The 15,950-nt window shown below is 32.1% G+C and overlaps 7 protein-coding genes across 7 annotated transcripts; 1 reads left to right on the top strand and 6 right to left on the bottom strand.

The window, feature by feature from the left end:
• Positions 1-3,179: 3,179 nt before the first annotated feature.
• Positions 3,180-3,728, bottom strand: CYB5 (Cyb5p; the record flags this gene model as incomplete). The annotated part of the gene is made up of 1 exon (XM_003686049.1): positions 3,180-3,728. The coding sequence occupies one exon, from the start codon at positions 3,726-3,728 to the stop codon at positions 3,180-3,182; it is 549 nt and encodes a 182-aa protein (XP_003686097.1).
• A 1,224-nt stretch (positions 3,729-4,952) lies between these two features.
• On the bottom strand, positions 4,953-5,615 carry TPHA0F01780 (nucleotide diphosphatase; the record flags this gene model as incomplete). Its single annotated transcript, XM_003686048.1, has 1 exon — positions 4,953-5,615. The coding sequence occupies one exon, from the start codon at positions 5,613-5,615 to the stop codon at positions 4,953-4,955; it is 663 nt and encodes a 220-aa protein (XP_003686096.1).
• Positions 5,616-5,986: 371 nt separating this feature from the next.
• Positions 5,987-7,264, bottom strand: TPHA0F01770 (uncharacterized protein; the record flags this gene model as incomplete). The annotated part of the gene is made up of 1 exon (XM_003686047.1): positions 5,987-7,264. One exon carries the CDS (start codon positions 7,262-7,264, stop codon positions 5,987-5,989), a length of 1,278 nt encoding a protein of 425 aa, XP_003686095.1.
• A 338-nt stretch (positions 7,265-7,602) lies between these two features.
• On the top strand, positions 7,603-8,253 carry YAF9 (YEATS domain-containing protein YAF9; the record flags this gene model as incomplete). Its single annotated transcript, XM_003686046.1, has 1 exon — positions 7,603-8,253. One exon carries the CDS (start codon positions 7,603-7,605, stop codon positions 8,251-8,253), a length of 651 nt encoding a protein of 216 aa, XP_003686094.1.
• A 149-nt stretch (positions 8,254-8,402) lies between these two features.
• On the bottom strand, positions 8,403-11,411 carry TPHA0F01750 (uncharacterized protein; the record flags this gene model as incomplete). Its single annotated transcript, XM_003686045.1, has 1 exon — positions 8,403-11,411. One exon carries the CDS (start codon positions 11,409-11,411, stop codon positions 8,403-8,405), a length of 3,009 nt encoding a protein of 1,002 aa, XP_003686093.1.
• A 581-nt stretch (positions 11,412-11,992) lies between these two features.
• Positions 11,993-13,837, bottom strand: TPHA0F01740 (uncharacterized protein; the record flags this gene model as incomplete). Its single annotated transcript, XM_003686044.1, has 1 exon — positions 11,993-13,837. The coding sequence occupies one exon, from the start codon at positions 13,835-13,837 to the stop codon at positions 11,993-11,995; it is 1,845 nt and encodes a 614-aa protein (XP_003686092.1).
• Positions 13,838-15,199: 1,362 nt separating this feature from the next.
• Positions 15,200-15,820, bottom strand: TPHA0F01730 (uncharacterized protein; the record flags this gene model as incomplete). Its single annotated transcript, XM_003686043.1, has 1 exon — positions 15,200-15,820. The coding sequence occupies one exon, from the start codon at positions 15,818-15,820 to the stop codon at positions 15,200-15,202; it is 621 nt and encodes a 206-aa protein (XP_003686091.1).
• Positions 15,821-15,950: the final 130 nt, after the last annotated feature.

The raw sequence follows: 15,950 nt of genomic DNA, 5'->3' as shown, positions 1-15,950 counted from the left end.
AAATTTAATTCTATTGATAATACAGTAATAACGATAATATCAAGTGAGAGTGTCTGTACCTTGCAAGATGATAGAAATATATTTTGTCGGTAAAAACTAGTCGAGAAACTAAAAAGATAAAGAGAAAAGAAGAGACGAAATATAAGACATATGCATGGATGCATCAGGACATGCCTAAATAAAGCATACAGAGTGAGATTGGTAATTGTGGTTAAACAAATTATGGGATTGTTTAATTTTAATTATTTCGAAATTAAAAAAAATAAAAAATTTAAGAAAAAAGGTTCAAAGTTTAACAATCGAACCTACAACTAGTGAAATTATATATTTTATTAAGTAATAAACCTGTAGGAAACCCCTACATTAAGATTAAATTAAACTAAATTGATAATAAAGATAGTGAGTAAATTCAATTTTCGAAAGTAATTTAATTTTTAATTAACCATTTCTTTATTCTAAACATTCCAAAAACCGTCTTCGCATAAATGATGTAGTCCGGTATCCTTCACACCCGCTCACGCGCGAGGTAGGATTGAGATTTATCAGGGTAGTCTCTAGGTGAAAGGTTTCCCATCTGACCTTAAGAACTTCGAAGACCTACTTACCTGCAAAAATATATAAATTTGGAAAAAAAAACAGAACATTTCGAACGAAATTAATTTAAACTTAGTTTAACTAATGAATCTCCGAAGAAGTAGTGCACATGGACTCAGATTCAGACTCAGATACAGATTCCGAAATCAATACGAAAAAATGCGAGAGATATATCCTATTCCGAAAGCTTTTCAATAGAAACTACTATTACAAACTTAAATAAGCGTACGACATATTAATAAAGATAGCAGCCCTAATTCGGAAATAAAGTAATCATCTTTTTCTACCCAGTATCCCTTCTTTTGTTTTCTCCATTAAATTTGGAGTGAAGGCAATGTAAACGATTGTTTTACCAAATGAATGAACGTCTGCATGAAATTAAATGCATATAAACTATTGCTGACAACAATACGCATGAAAACGCTTTCTCAGTAATAAAAAACCGAAACATAAAAAATTAAAAAAAAGGACTTTTTTTCAACAAAAGAGGGGGGTTTATACTTTGTTTAGTGTATACCGTAATGCAAGTTTGGAGTGATGGGAAAATTGGGTATATATAAAAATAAAAACAAACAATAACCGAAGACAAAGGTAAGGCGGTAGATAAAGCGCATACATGCTATTATCGGACGGATGTGAAGCGAAATGACCAGGAATCATTACATCACCATTACTCAAGCATTTTATGAACAAACAACCTGATTGAGAAACCGAAAGTGGACATGAGGCATGACTACAAATGAGCACTAATTGTTGCGTCCTTTTATACTACTTATAGTATATCTCCCTAAAGTATTTTAGAGATTCCAGTAATAATCGAACGGCGCAGTTAAAGTAGGGGGTAATTTAGAGCACTGTGCTGCTCTGCTTCCTCGTTGGCTCTTAGAATAACTTACAATATGAAGAAGCATACAAAGAGCTTGTCCACATTTTCACTATTGCCAAATTGCAAAATAGCTCCCACTTTGTATGTGGAAACAAAAGAGGAAGAGGTTACAAAATGGCGTACAACAACACTATTCTAAAATCAATCTAATCTTAAATGAAACATTTTCCTCACACATGGAGGCAATTCAACTTTTTTGTCAGATTTAAAAAGTTGTATAAACGCATAAGGGGAAAAGTTAATCCAGAGCTTTTTTTGTATGTCTGTTATTCCACGGTAAAAATGCAGCCTGGACGAATTTCACTTCCCTGTCATATCTTTATTTTTCGGATTTCATTAATTTTATGGCCAATTTAATTGGTTGCCTTATCACAGATCATTCATTATTGTACATTTAAGCAATCAAAACTTCAATAATTTGCTTCTCTGTGATTGATACTAGCTTTATAGCGCATTGAAATGTATGATTAAATGGTTTCCGAGCATTTTTATGAAAATAGAGTCGAGCAATGCATATTCGATGAGACTACTAATATTAATTTAAAAATCCTGCATCCCTATAGAAGACTACGTATTGACTCCAAGTATTTAACAGATAGAAAGGAATTGTTTTATTATGTTAGAATATAATTATGTCATTATTACTTTCCGATAATAGAATAGTTGAACTGATCAATAAACGGAAATTTTGTAATATCTCCCTAAGATTTCCCAATTGGAACACAAACGGAGTTATATCTATCTACTTTTTGGTCAAATATAATAGCGGGGAATTATTTGGAGTATGGGGTAATCAGTTTCAATCATATAATAAAATAAAGCCGTTGTTGTTTGTTCACTCAGGGAGTGCTAGGTTAAACTGTACTAGCTTCTGTTTATAGAAACGATATCACATCTCGGATTACAAAAGGTCGCTTTTGTAATACTAAACCTAATGGGATTGTTCCCTTCCGTAACGTTTTCGAACGGAACTTGGCAGATATCGATTATGCTTGCGCTTAAGCTCGAAGAATGACCTACATTTTAAAATGAGATCTGTTAGTGTCTGTAGCCGTATATAGCCGAAAAATCATATTCACTTTAGGAAATATCAGCATATCCAGCAAAGCAAGCATGGTTACATTACTAAGAATATACCAATTTGGTTCGATTATTAGATGCTAGGATCTGTGGTCAAGTAATGTTTTAAGATACGCAAATAATGCCATGAGTAATATGTAAAACACTATCTCTGCTATCAAATTATTCCCTCCCTATGTCTAAAAAATGACGGTATCCTTTTTTTGTTGAAGTAGTCTTTTATTGACCTTTTTACTGTCTATATTAAAAATACGAAGAGTGTATTGGCTAATAAGTCTTACTCATTAGGTTCTGTAGATCCCTGACCTAAAAAACAAAAAAAGAGAACCACGTAATTATAATTATATATATATGCTTATGAGATATATTATAGAATAATTATTAGGTGTAGATGAAAAATAAATATTATTATTCATAAAAATATATTTATGTATATGTATATATGCATTGTAATAAATAAATAATTCCTTTTTATAAATTATTAAATGAATTACTAATTTGAATTGGAAACATTAGGATAGAAGGTAATTAATTAATTAATTACTTTGGATATGGTGTGTTGATATCGTTTTTTATTTGTTTAATATGATACAGATTTTGAGGTCAAATGATATCAAACTTATTTGTTACCCCATTGGTATGCAACATAGAAGAAGATAGCTGCTAAAACCATGACGATGTTAGCATTACCTTGCCATGGTTCACCGGATTCAGCATGATCGTTAACAGTCTTCTTGACGGCAATTGGCTTACTGTTCTTGTCGACATCACCAATGTATAAAGTCTTCAAGACCTTTAAAGCTTGGTCAGAGTGACCAATATCTTCAAAATTTTCAGTAGCATCAGTACCGGCTAAATCAAAAATGATTTCATCACCACCTGGATGTTCGTCTAAAAACTTGGTAACATTGTAAACTTTACCTTCGATGACAATCCAAGAGGATTCGGTAGTGTTGTGTTCAGCAATTTCTTCGTAAGTGTAGATCTTAGACATGTCGTATTGTTTTATTTTTGTTGCTTTTGTGGCTATTGGTATTTGTCTAATACGGAGAAAAACTGTATATAAACTACAATCAGAACAATACAACTTAAGAAAAATAAAAGATAGGAGATGAGATCTTTCCAACTTGTTCAAGATGAAATTCAAACAGTTTATATATACATACATATATATAATTACACTGAAGAAATTTTTTGAAATATTATGTCTTATGAGAGAAAGAAGTAACCTGACTGGGAATATAAAGAAAATAACAAAACAAGCCTTTAAGAAAATGTCGAACAAAATCTGTTACATTTCCAATAGATATTTTCAATTTTTGAATTTTCAATAACTCTTACTTCTTCAAACCCGAAATATCACCTGCAAAATAAAATTTACACATCTCTCTCTACCTTACCATGTATAATTTCACAGTTTTTGTAGCCCAAACTACGCATATCTCTCTACAATATCGCAAAACTCAATTGTTGCTACATAGAACTTATCATTGCTTTCCGTTTAATAATTGATATCACTGCTATCAATTTCGTTTCCAACCCGATGCACAATTTCATAAATGCGATAAAATTTCCAGATATCATATCATTTGTTAAGTTAACTTTGTCGACTTAACCCACTATGAATATATACTGCAGTCAGTAGTTCGAAGTTTTGGATCATTAAAGTATAACAATTGTACTACGGTGTTTTCTTTTAAAAACAAGTTTACTTTCGTTTAAGTTCTTGGTATTATAACATCAACCAGTGCACATATTGTTAGCGTGAGAAGAAATAAAAGAAAAAACAAATTTTGTTTTTTCTTTCTTTTTTTATATTCACAATAAAACAAATTTCGAAAAAAACAAGCCCGTGTTCTCACTTCTTTTCTTAACCAACGTCCCATTGATGCCATTCGAAAAGTTAAAAATCATCAAAAGTTCATTTTCTTCTACTTTTTTCATTGCGCTTTCGTTCAACTGCCGGCTTAAGTAATCTGAAAACTAGCGATAAAAAAATCTTTAACTAATCCTAAGAAACTGTTGTGGTGAGATGCTGATTTGAATAATTACGATTTTCTAAATTTCGATGTTGCAGTGAATAGAGCGTATATCCAAAGGGGATTGTTTTCTCCGAAAAATGCCGAATAGTCATGTGATCAATAACTATTTCGATGTTAATGAAATTTATGATGTACATTATAAAATAAAGTTCATAGCGTACGTGGATATTGTTAAATGTCACTTTGAAGACAGTATCTTCATTCTTGATTGTGGCATCTTGTTTTGTCACTTCTTGGGTTATTTTAACGCCGATAGAAATGTGCATATATACTATTGAGTAAATACATGTATGAATATATATATATGAAACAAGATACGCATATCCCTTATATGAAGCATAGTAATTGTATTAGTTTATTAGTTTGAAAATGTTCATCACTGTCTTGTTAAGAGGCAACCCGATGACATTATAGAAATCACCTTCGATTTTTTTTATGAATGAACCGCTGGTGTCTTGGATTTTGAATCCACCTGCAGCGTTCATGCCTTCTCCAGATTTGACATAATAGTCAATTAGTTCGGTTGGTACACTGGAATCGAAATATAAGTCAGTTTTATCATCGAATGCCAACATTTTATGTTGACTGATGTAGGGATCAAATAAGATTAATGTGACACCAGTGATAACACTAAAGATTTCATTTGAATAGCAATACTTTTTAAGATTATTGAATTGATCTTCAGATGATTTAGGTTTCTCATAAATCTTGTTGTCTTTATCAATTATCACAGTATCTGCACAAACTACTATTATCGGTTTACTGGAATTATGTTCCTTTAATTTACATTCTTCTTTCAATCCATCTAAAATACCTTCAGCTTTATATCTACTAGTATCACGAACGTAGTCAATTGGTCTATTTAGATAGTTTTGTTTATCTAAATTTTCTTCAAATTCCGGTACTATAACCTTGAATGTTTGTAGCCCTAAGTTATCGTGAACAATTTCGTATCTTCTAGGTGATGAACTACCAAGAATGACATCGTAACCGGATAAATATGTCTCTAACATTCTTGATCTAACACTATCGTTTGGTTTAAGAGTTGATTCAAACACCCCTTACTATTCTCTGAAAATGTAAATTCGCAATATACATGCACTCGTAAAGCACACGATTCTTCTCAATGCAATATTTTATCAATAAACTATTTAAATAAACTAGTTAAAGGTGCCAAAATTTCATATTATAGAGAGGTGCTCGTTTGCATGCAAAGTACATATAAAATGAGTAATATGATTATAGCACGTGATATATATTTATGCTATATATAAAATGGAAACCTCTCTTAATGAATGCTGTCCCAATCAAGGAACAGTTATGTGATTATATGGTATTCAAGTTCAATCGAAAATTTGATGTTATATAAACTGTTGATGTGCTATTACATAGGTTTTACTTCTGATAAGATTATTCTATCAGTAATTTTATAGATTTTTTCGGGATGGACATCATTCTTGTCCTTTTCTGTTGCGATGCTATTAACGCTAGTTGGCTCCTCTGGATTATCAATTGAAGCATTGTTACTTGTTTGATTGTCTTGGTTGATTAAATCAAGTGGTTTTGGTATAGTATGTTCCAACGAGACTTTTTTGTTCATTACTTTAGCTGCATTTGGAAAAGCTAATTCTGTTCCAACTAACTTTTTCCACTGGCCTTCATAGATTTTGTCACCAATTTTGAATAATGGGGAATTCTCTTCTAAGCCTGAATACTGTAATGTTGCTGCCCTGTCAATCGTATGTGTGTTTCTGTAATTTTTGCTCGGAATATCCACACTAACATAAACTGTTTCTGTTTCTGCTTTGTGACTATTATTTATAGAAGCATCAGGTGCTTCTCCCTTTTCAGCAGCAGCCATCATTCTTGCTCTAATGTCAGCATCAGAACCGGCTTCAAAAGAGCTCTGGAAATTCCAATTCATCTCTTCACCTTTTGTTAAGTATTCAGTGTTTCCGTTCATTGTAATTTTCCATGTTCTCTTTTCAAACGGTAGAACAAATGTGCTATCATCATCTTTACTATATTCAGTTTCCAATAATTCGTATTTATCTAGCGAACAACTGCCACTTCTAATTAAGGTGCCTTCAGAATCAATAGCATCTCTAGCTGAACTCTTTTTTAGTAATGATAACCCAAGGGCTATTTTCGTAGCCGCATGTGTGACCAAAATGATTGTTTCAATATTAGGAAAACTATCTTCCAAAGTATCAATGAATTTAGGCCAAAATGTCTTACATCTATTAAATATATCTTCCTCTGTTTCACCCTTATCACTTGGCAAAATAGTAGAAGACCAATCATCACTGATTTTTGTTGGAAATAACTGACTCAGAACCTCATAGGAGGCCGGGACAGGGATGATAGCTCTATCAGGTTTGTACCATTCTCCAATGCCTGTATCTAAGTAAATCGGCAGCTCAAGTAAAGCAGCAATTGCCTCTGATGTCTGAATACAACGATAAAATGGAGATGAAAACAAAAGTTCGGGTTGATTGTTTAGAGACAAAATATAATGGCCTAGTTCTTTGGCTTGAGTTAAGCCATGTTCTGCTAACGGAACATCACTATCGACACCGGTTGGAGGTGGAGGATATGGGCCTTGTGGGAGCCAATTCGATCTATAACCATGTCTAGCAATATATATGGTTTTCACTGTCATTTTTCTTGTTAATGGGGTTTCAGTCTATGTTTGTTGCTCCCTGTTATGTATGCTTTATATTTTTATTTTTATTCTATTAAATCTTTTATTTAAATATCAGATAGATTTCAATGTAATATAAATATATTTCAAGCCTGCGTGCGCTTGTTTATGAGTGAAACTTAACGTTGCAAGAAAATTGAAAATAAAACATTCTTACAATTTGTGAACAACATTCAAAATAGAAGACTATTTATAAATGTATATTTAAATTGTTGCATGTTTAAGAGAATGGAATCGAATATTAAGCGTAAATTATTGATCATACAGGTGTATACATAGCATTTTAAGTGTAAAAAATGGCAGCTCCAGTTAGTAAAAGAATTAAGACGTTGTCAGTGACTCGACCAATAGTTTTTGGGAATACTGCTAAAAAGTTTGGCGATGTAAGACCACCTAATGCACCAACAGAGCATACACATTTATGGACTATTTTTGTGAGAGGACCACAGAATGAGGATATTTCTTATTATGTTGAAAAGGTCGTATTTAAGCTGCATGATACATACCCAAATCCTATAAGAACTGTTGAGGCACCACCATTTGAATTGACTGAAACCGGTTGGGGTGAATTCGAGATTAATATAAAAATTTATTTTGTGCAAGAATCGGGAGAAAAAAATATCAGTTTTTACCACCATTTAAGACTTCATCCGTATATTTTTACCACAGACCAAAAACCAATACCAGAACAGATGAATGAAGTCAGTTCGTCTTTTTATGATGAGATCATTTTTAATGAACCAAACGAAGCTTTCTTCAAGATTTTAATGAGCAAGCCAGGTAATTTGTTACCATCTAATAAGACTAAAGATTGTGTATTCTCCAAACAATTGGAACAAGAAGAGATTTATAGAATTCAGAATGGTATAAATACAATCAAGGGACAAATTGAGGAACTGAAGGCGAATATAACCCAAAAATTGAAAGAAAATGAATCAAAAAATTGATTATTTTCATCAACTAAATGCTGCATGCAAAAACTATGCCGTTTTTGCCTTTTATACATTATTTATTTTATATCTTTAAATAAGATAATGTTATGTAATTCTTGTAATAAATAAATTATAGGTAGTAAGACAATCTTTAGATATTGGAACTATTTATTACCATCCTCATTCACTTTTCCTGGGGTTAATACGATTCCATCATTAAACCCAGGTGGTAAAGGTCTCTCTTTATTAGTTAATGATTCTGTTCTACTTATAGTCTTTACTATTGATTCTGGACTTTTGCAATCAGAATTCGAAGAAACATCTTCTGTAAGTGGTGGAGGTGGAGGGCGTAAATTCAATTTGCTACTAGTAGTTGTATCACTCATCAGTGTCCTGAATGAATCTCTACTCAAATCTAAGTCTTCGATATTATAGCCGTTGCTGTCTTCGTTGGAAGCGGGCGTCGAATTAAGTGATAACCCACTGTCTGATTTGGAAAATATATTGGTTAAAACCAAATCTGAATGTTTTCGCTGGAATTCTGTATATAATAATTTCACTAATTCCTTCTTTTTATCATTATCACTAAACTTTGTTATCACTCTATAAGCACCATATACAGGACGATGATCACTATCTAAAATTAGTGCATCACTATAACTCAATGCAGATAAATCCTCCCCTTTGTACAAAATTCTATCAGTCCAGGAAGGAGTTCTAGCCTTTTCTGAGGAATCATAATTTTCCGTTCCTTTATCGTACTTATATGTTGGGCGGAATTTAATCGGAGCTTCTTTAAAACCTTTAAAAATTTCACCAGTCATTATTTCATGACGAAGCTGATCATACTTCAATAAACCATTAATATAGTCATCTTTTTTCTTTTCAAGTTCGTACCTAACTATTTCACTGTCTAGATTAACTCTGAAATTTAAATCTCCTAACCAAAAGATATTATCATGATCAGAAATTGTTTTGGAACGTGTAAAATTAATACCATTTAAAATGTTCCAATAATCATTTTTTCTATCTTCAACATTGTTATCACCAGCTGATAAATGAGAATTGATGAAACAAAAAGACGTATCACCGTAGTTGAATCGAATAGAAACAGCACCTTTATTTCCAGCAATTCCACCAAAACCAGTTTTCTTTGATGCGCCTTCGACTTCCTTGAAGTTTTGGACTTTATCTACATGAACAAATAATAAGATCAATAGAGATGTTACTTGCTCAACACGTAAAAGTAAATATTTATCCCCAAATTTATTCAAACATTTACTAACCATTGATTCCCAAAAATGTCCCTTTGTATAGTCGGCATTCAATATCGAACCCGCTGATAATTCAATAACCTCTTGCAATCCCAATACAAATACATCTGGTTTGAATCTTTCTCCAACAGGGAATAGCCATTTAGTAAGGTCGATATTATCTGTGGCAGCACTCACATTAAATGTACCTGCAAAGATTTCTATGTTAGCTATCGTAGTGAATTTGTCTGATTGTGAGCTCAATTCTTTAGAGATATATTGACTTACTGGATCAAATAATTGAACTGTCAATTGATTAGGTAGTCTTCCTAGTAAAAAATCAATAGTATGTTGTTTACCAGTATCGACAAAATTGTTGATGTATATTCTACTAACAGATTTGGTAGCATCGGATAAAATACCAGATAAGGACATTTTTCCCTTTCTTGAATACGATGACTTTAAAGCGTTTGTACCAGTATATATTTGTGATATCTGGTCACCATTATCCGCCCACAATTCATTTAGTTTGTTCATTACGTCTTCATCTTCGACTCCGTCATTACTAGATTTTAATCTGAAATCTTCTAAAAATATTTTGAAACCTTCTTTAGAAATAGCTTGCTGTACAACATTTGTCCTATCAAGACAATCTAAACAATTGGTTCTAAAAACACCATGTTGTTCCGATAGAACTTTCTGTTCTTTAATATCATATGAAAAATAGCCTAATGACAACATTGATTCTGTAATTAATGGTATAAGCTTTCTCACACCCGCAAAACCTTCACCAGATGTTTCCTTATGAAAATCAAAATCAGTTAAAGAGACATCTTCACCAAATTGAAATTTCTTTGAGTTCTTTAGATGATCATGATATCTTTTTGATAACTCGATTTCTGATGGTTTATATGCCAATAAGTTGACAATATTCACATGTCCATATTTATTATTTAAATTTTCAAAATGTTTGTCAAATATAGGCTGTGTTGCTTCGATAGATCTTCTTATTTCAACTTTTGGATTAATCATGCCATTCTCTTGTTCCCAAAACACAGGTATACTACCTCTAATTTGAGTGAAAGAATAACAATAGTGTAATGAATACATAACTGTTTCAGTCTCGACAAAATTTGCAACATTGGCATCATCGTCAACACCACGAGCATTAAATCTTGTACCAGCTCTTTTCCAACTCTGCTTTGAAATAATAGTTATGGCTACCTTAGTTTTCTCAATTGCAGTTATAAATGTTTCAGCAAAACCACATATCATTGTTGTCAAAAACCCATTGTCATCTAATATTTGTTTGGCTATATTATCAAGTCTATCTCTATATTCTATAATATCTTGCATCAAAAAGTAATTCCACATGTATTCGGTTTCATATTTGTCAGAACTTAATGAATGTGCACCATAACCTCTACTTTGTAAAGTAGCTGTTAAATCAAAATCCGAACTATAATAAAAAGATCCATTAGACAGTAATTTCCTTAGTTCGGATAGTGGATGCCTTGGTATAGGTTCACGAACTTCACTAGAATCTTGTTCAGTTTTCAACGGATATCCATTCGCATCAAATTCAGTAAAATCCCACGTTGGGTCATTTAAACAATAGAATTCTACCGAATTTATTTTATTGATTGATTCACCTGGAACCGGCTGTGCTACTTTTGATTTCCCAACTATTGTCCCTATAAAAATTAAACCGTTTACTTCTATTAAACCAATGAACCCAAATATTTCATGACTAGACAACTTTTGAAAACCATGACCTCTCAAGGTTTTCTTTTCAGCTAGTTCGATATTACAAATAGGTTTTTTTGAGGATGGTTCACTGATTGCTTTAAATACAATAGCATGGTTTTCAGATACAATTGCTAGTCGACGATCTGCTGTCGTTGATAGAATAATAATCATATCTTATTCAATATAATGATTTGTTTATATAGTTCACGTAAATCGGGATATTTCAAAATAAGTTGTTAGTTGTCACGTATTTATCAATTTAAATAATTATAATTGCTTAAATAGAATTTCAAGGTAAGAAGAATTTACTGGCCACTGTGTCTAATCAATGTTTTTTATGTTAAATTCTTATTTTCGTTTAAGGGCTACGTTCTTTTGTAAGGCCGTTTTTTTTCAATCAATTATGCCCACATCATTGAACTAGATGTATGTGTCTGTATAGTAAAGCTTAACAGTCTTAGTACCTATATGATTGACTATATGACCTTGATAATAAATATTATGATGCATCGATATCTTATAAGGTGGCTTATCCTAACAGTTATGGTAATCGAACTCCTATTGATCTTTCAAGAAAAAGAATTATATGATATTGATTGGTAAATTAAAAAAATCTAAGTTTTTTAGTTTCTATATATATAATACGAATTAAATAAATAAGGGATCTGGTAACAATACCAATTTGTGGAATACAGTTCAAAGATTAATCGTTGAATTAATATTAATAATTTTATCTTAAACAATCTTATCAATTAGGCAGTGCCTGCATGTTTAGATTCTAAAACAGAAGGTAGACTGATTTCTGTTGAGTGAATTATGTTATTAACAGTTGATAAAATCGCCTTGATTGAAGCATCGGAGACATCCTCACTTATACCAACACCCCATTGATAAGATTTTTCATTATTGCTATCGCGTCTATATGTTAAATGGACATACGAAGCAGCACGAGTAGTTGAACCAGAGCCAATAGAATGCTCAGCATAATTAGCAACACCAATTTTTACGTTCAACAAGTTAGATAATGCATCTACCAGAGATGAAATTGGACCATTACCTGTACCTTCAATGGAAACAACTTGACCAGCAATCTCAACTTGACCGGTTAAAATTCTACGTTCAGTATCCACCTTCTTAACATCGTAATCTAATAATGAAATATAGCTGCTCACTTCGTTGTTGTGATTGTAGACATTCTTGAATAAGCCAGTGATTTCTTCAGATTGAAGTTCTTTTCCTAGACTATCAGCATGCTCTTGGACAATGTTAGAGAATTCGATTTGCATATTTCTTGGTAAATCTAAACCTAATGCCCTTAAAATAACCCATGCTGCACCGCCCTTTCCGGATTGGGAATTGACTCTGATAACAGCTTCATAATCACGGCCAATGTCCTTAGGATCAAGTGGTAAGTATGGGATTTTCCAGAAATTATCACCTGCAGCACGTCTTTTTTCTTGTAGAGCAAACCCTTTCTTGATAGCATCTTGATGAGAACCAGAGAATGCGCATACTACTAGATCACCACCATATGGAGCTCTAGCGGCGACAGGAATCTTGTTACAACGTTCAACAACTTCGATTAAGGATTTAATATCAGAGAAATCCAGATTTGGAGAAACACCTTGTGTATACATGTTTAAAGCGACGGTTACTAGGTCAACATTACCAGTACGTTCACCGTTACCAAATATACAACCTTCAACACGATCAGCTCCGGCTAGTAAACCTAATTCAGTAGCAGCAACACCACAACCACGATCGTTATGTGTATGTGTTGATATGCAAACCTTTTCACGCTCTGAAATATGATTTGAAAAATATTCAATTTGATCAGCATAGATATTTGGCATAGCCACTTCTACAGTAGCTGGTAGATTGAATACGATAGGGTTTTCAACTGTTGGTTCCCAGGCCTCCTTCACCGCCTCGCAAATTTCGACAGCAAATTCAACTGGAGTATCACTGAAACATTCTGGAGAGAACTGATATGACCAACGAGTTCCCTGTTGTTTAGGATCATCCTTCGTTAACTTTCTGACTAATTTAGTAGCTTCGACAGCTTTTTTGATAGCTTCTTCTTTTGACATGTCAAAAACTATACTACGGAACATATCACTAGTTGCTAGATAGGTATGAATGCTAGCTCTCTTGGCACCAGTTAGAGATTCAACTGTTCTTTTGATAAGATGATCACGAGATTGAACTAAACATTGAATGGTAACATCCTCAGGGGCATTTTCCACTGCGTATCTAGTGAAATCAAAATCCGTCTGAGAAGCTGATGGAAAGGAAACTTCAATTTCCTTAAAACCAATATTGACTAATTTATGAAAGTACTCCTTTTTTTGTTCAATATTCATTGGATCTGGTAACGACTGATTACCATCTCTTAAATCAGTAGAAAGCCAACGTGGTGCTTTTTTGATAGTTTTGTCAGGCCAAGCCCTTTCCTTCATTGTTGGTCTTATAAAAGGTTGATACTTAACTGAAGGATCTTTTAGCATATTCTTATATGCTAGCTTCACTGGGGGAATTATTTTGCTAGCCGATGATTTGCTATCATGAGCTAGAATCACAAACGTTTGCTTAAACATTCTTAGAGCTGGTTGATGTTTTATGTATGGAGAACTCTATTGAAACAGAACACTGAGTTTAATTTATTGAAGTTTTGTACTTTGATAATAGTAAGTTGTTGATTTTTTACCTTTGAAAATTTAATGATTGTTTTTATGACACCGAGTATTTGAGTATTACTCTATTTTTCAATATGTTGAATAATAGCAAATACTAGTGCTCGATTTAGATTTTAACAGTATCTTAAATATCAAATAAAATCCTTTTGGAAAGTATATGACTAAACTCAATTTTATTAATCACTATTAATGTAAAGAATGACTAATCAGAATTTTTTCAATTAAATATCTGGAGAGCGCTAAAGGATAATTGTTAAATATACTAGATCGCCCGTGATATCTCCTGATGAAAATATAGTAGGTATCAAATTAACACAGTATGTATATGTATGTGATTCCAAACTACAAACAAAACAGAATACACTCTTCTATTTTATACTAAATTGGTTTATGATTCCTATTAGCTGAATAAATATTAAATGTATAAGAATCTACAAAGACAAATGAAAAAATAAGAACTCTAGATGCTATTGAATAATAACCACTATTTATATATGTTTTGTCAGTAACTATATTTACTGATACTAAAAGGTTTTCATGGTAAAGGTTTCTTAACTTTAGGTAAAAATAATAAATATATAGTATTGTTAGTCATAAGAAGGTTATGAATGCAGTGCTTCCTCTAAAGTCGTAAAGAAATAAGGAATTGGAGTAGCATTGGCATGTGGTTACTTCCCCTGCATACTATTAATGCAATTTATGCATGTCACATGCAATCCCGGTACCGGCGTAGTCACAGAACGATTTCCGGTATAGGAATCGGGTCACTCATTATGATATAGATCATTTATTAAAGTGTTTCTCTTAATAAATGTTATATAGATAACACAAACAAATATATTAATAGTGTCTGTTTGTAATATTAATTGAATGACTCTCATAAGTTAGGTTTAAAGATCGAAAATAATTAGATGCTTTAGGAGCTGATTTCAAGAAAAGTTCAATGAGAAAAATAACTTCGATCTAATCTAAATGTAAAGGACCTTTTAAAAATAGAAGGTTAAGTTAAAAGATATATATATATTGACATATATTAAAGACATTATAAAAAGTGCTATGTAGATAAATTTTATCTATATATGCATGGTAAAGTTAAAATTCAGCTACTTTTTAATAACGTGAATGCAGGAAATACGTGGATTGTATATATAGTGAATATTCTTCGAGGAATGCCGGCAATGCAAGTTATAATTTTTTTTTTTCATTGGACATGATGTATTAATGATTGCGTTTGAAAAATAGTAAATGCTATTATTTACTAGTCTAGGGGTGAGTGGTGAATGAGGAGTTGAACATTCTAAAGATATCTTGCAAGATTCTTATTATTTCTCTTCTTGCATTTAAGATGTCTCGTTTCGAGGGCAATTCGTTTAGCATTTTATAGTTTTTGAATATTATGAACTGTTCAGGTGATAAATTTATTTCGGAATCTGAATCTTCATTGAAAAAATATGGATAAAACACATTATTCCATTTTTGTGCCAATTCATTTTTCAAATCTTGATTAGCTTCAAGCTCTTCATCTGAGAATCGTAGAAAACAGTCTGATTCTTTAAGGAATTCGATATTTTCGTAACAATGCTTAGAGATGACGTAGTTTTCAAAAGATATTACATATTCATCCGTAACGACAGGTGATGCAATAGGACGCTCATTGTATGCTTTTGAAAATTGATAAACTTCATATATATTGTAGTACTTTAATATGTTGGATAAAGTAATTTTTGTTCGACCATCATAATTCATTATCTTTGCTCTAAATAGAAATTCTTCTTTATCATTATTTTTATTCTTCATTTTCATAGAACGCATGGCTAACTGGGATTTTTTTCTCAGTTCCATCGCAGGAGTTAGCATCAGCGCATTGTATTTTCTTAGATTCATTATGTAGGGTCTATTTCATTTGTAGTGCCTAAAGATACATATTTACATATATATATAAATATATATCTTTAGGTGAGAATTGATATTCTTCTTATTTGCATAGGTTTAATAAATCATATAATATATAACA

Source organism: Tetrapisispora phaffii, chromosome 6, assembly GCF_000236905.1.
Source record: "Tetrapisispora phaffii CBS 4417 chromosome 6, complete genome".
Classification (NCBI taxonomy): domain Eukaryota; kingdom Fungi; phylum Ascomycota; class Saccharomycetes; order Saccharomycetales; family Saccharomycetaceae; genus Tetrapisispora; species Tetrapisispora phaffii.
The sequence above is the reverse complement of the archived record's forward strand: the minus strand, read 5'-3'. Positions and strand labels throughout refer to the sequence as shown.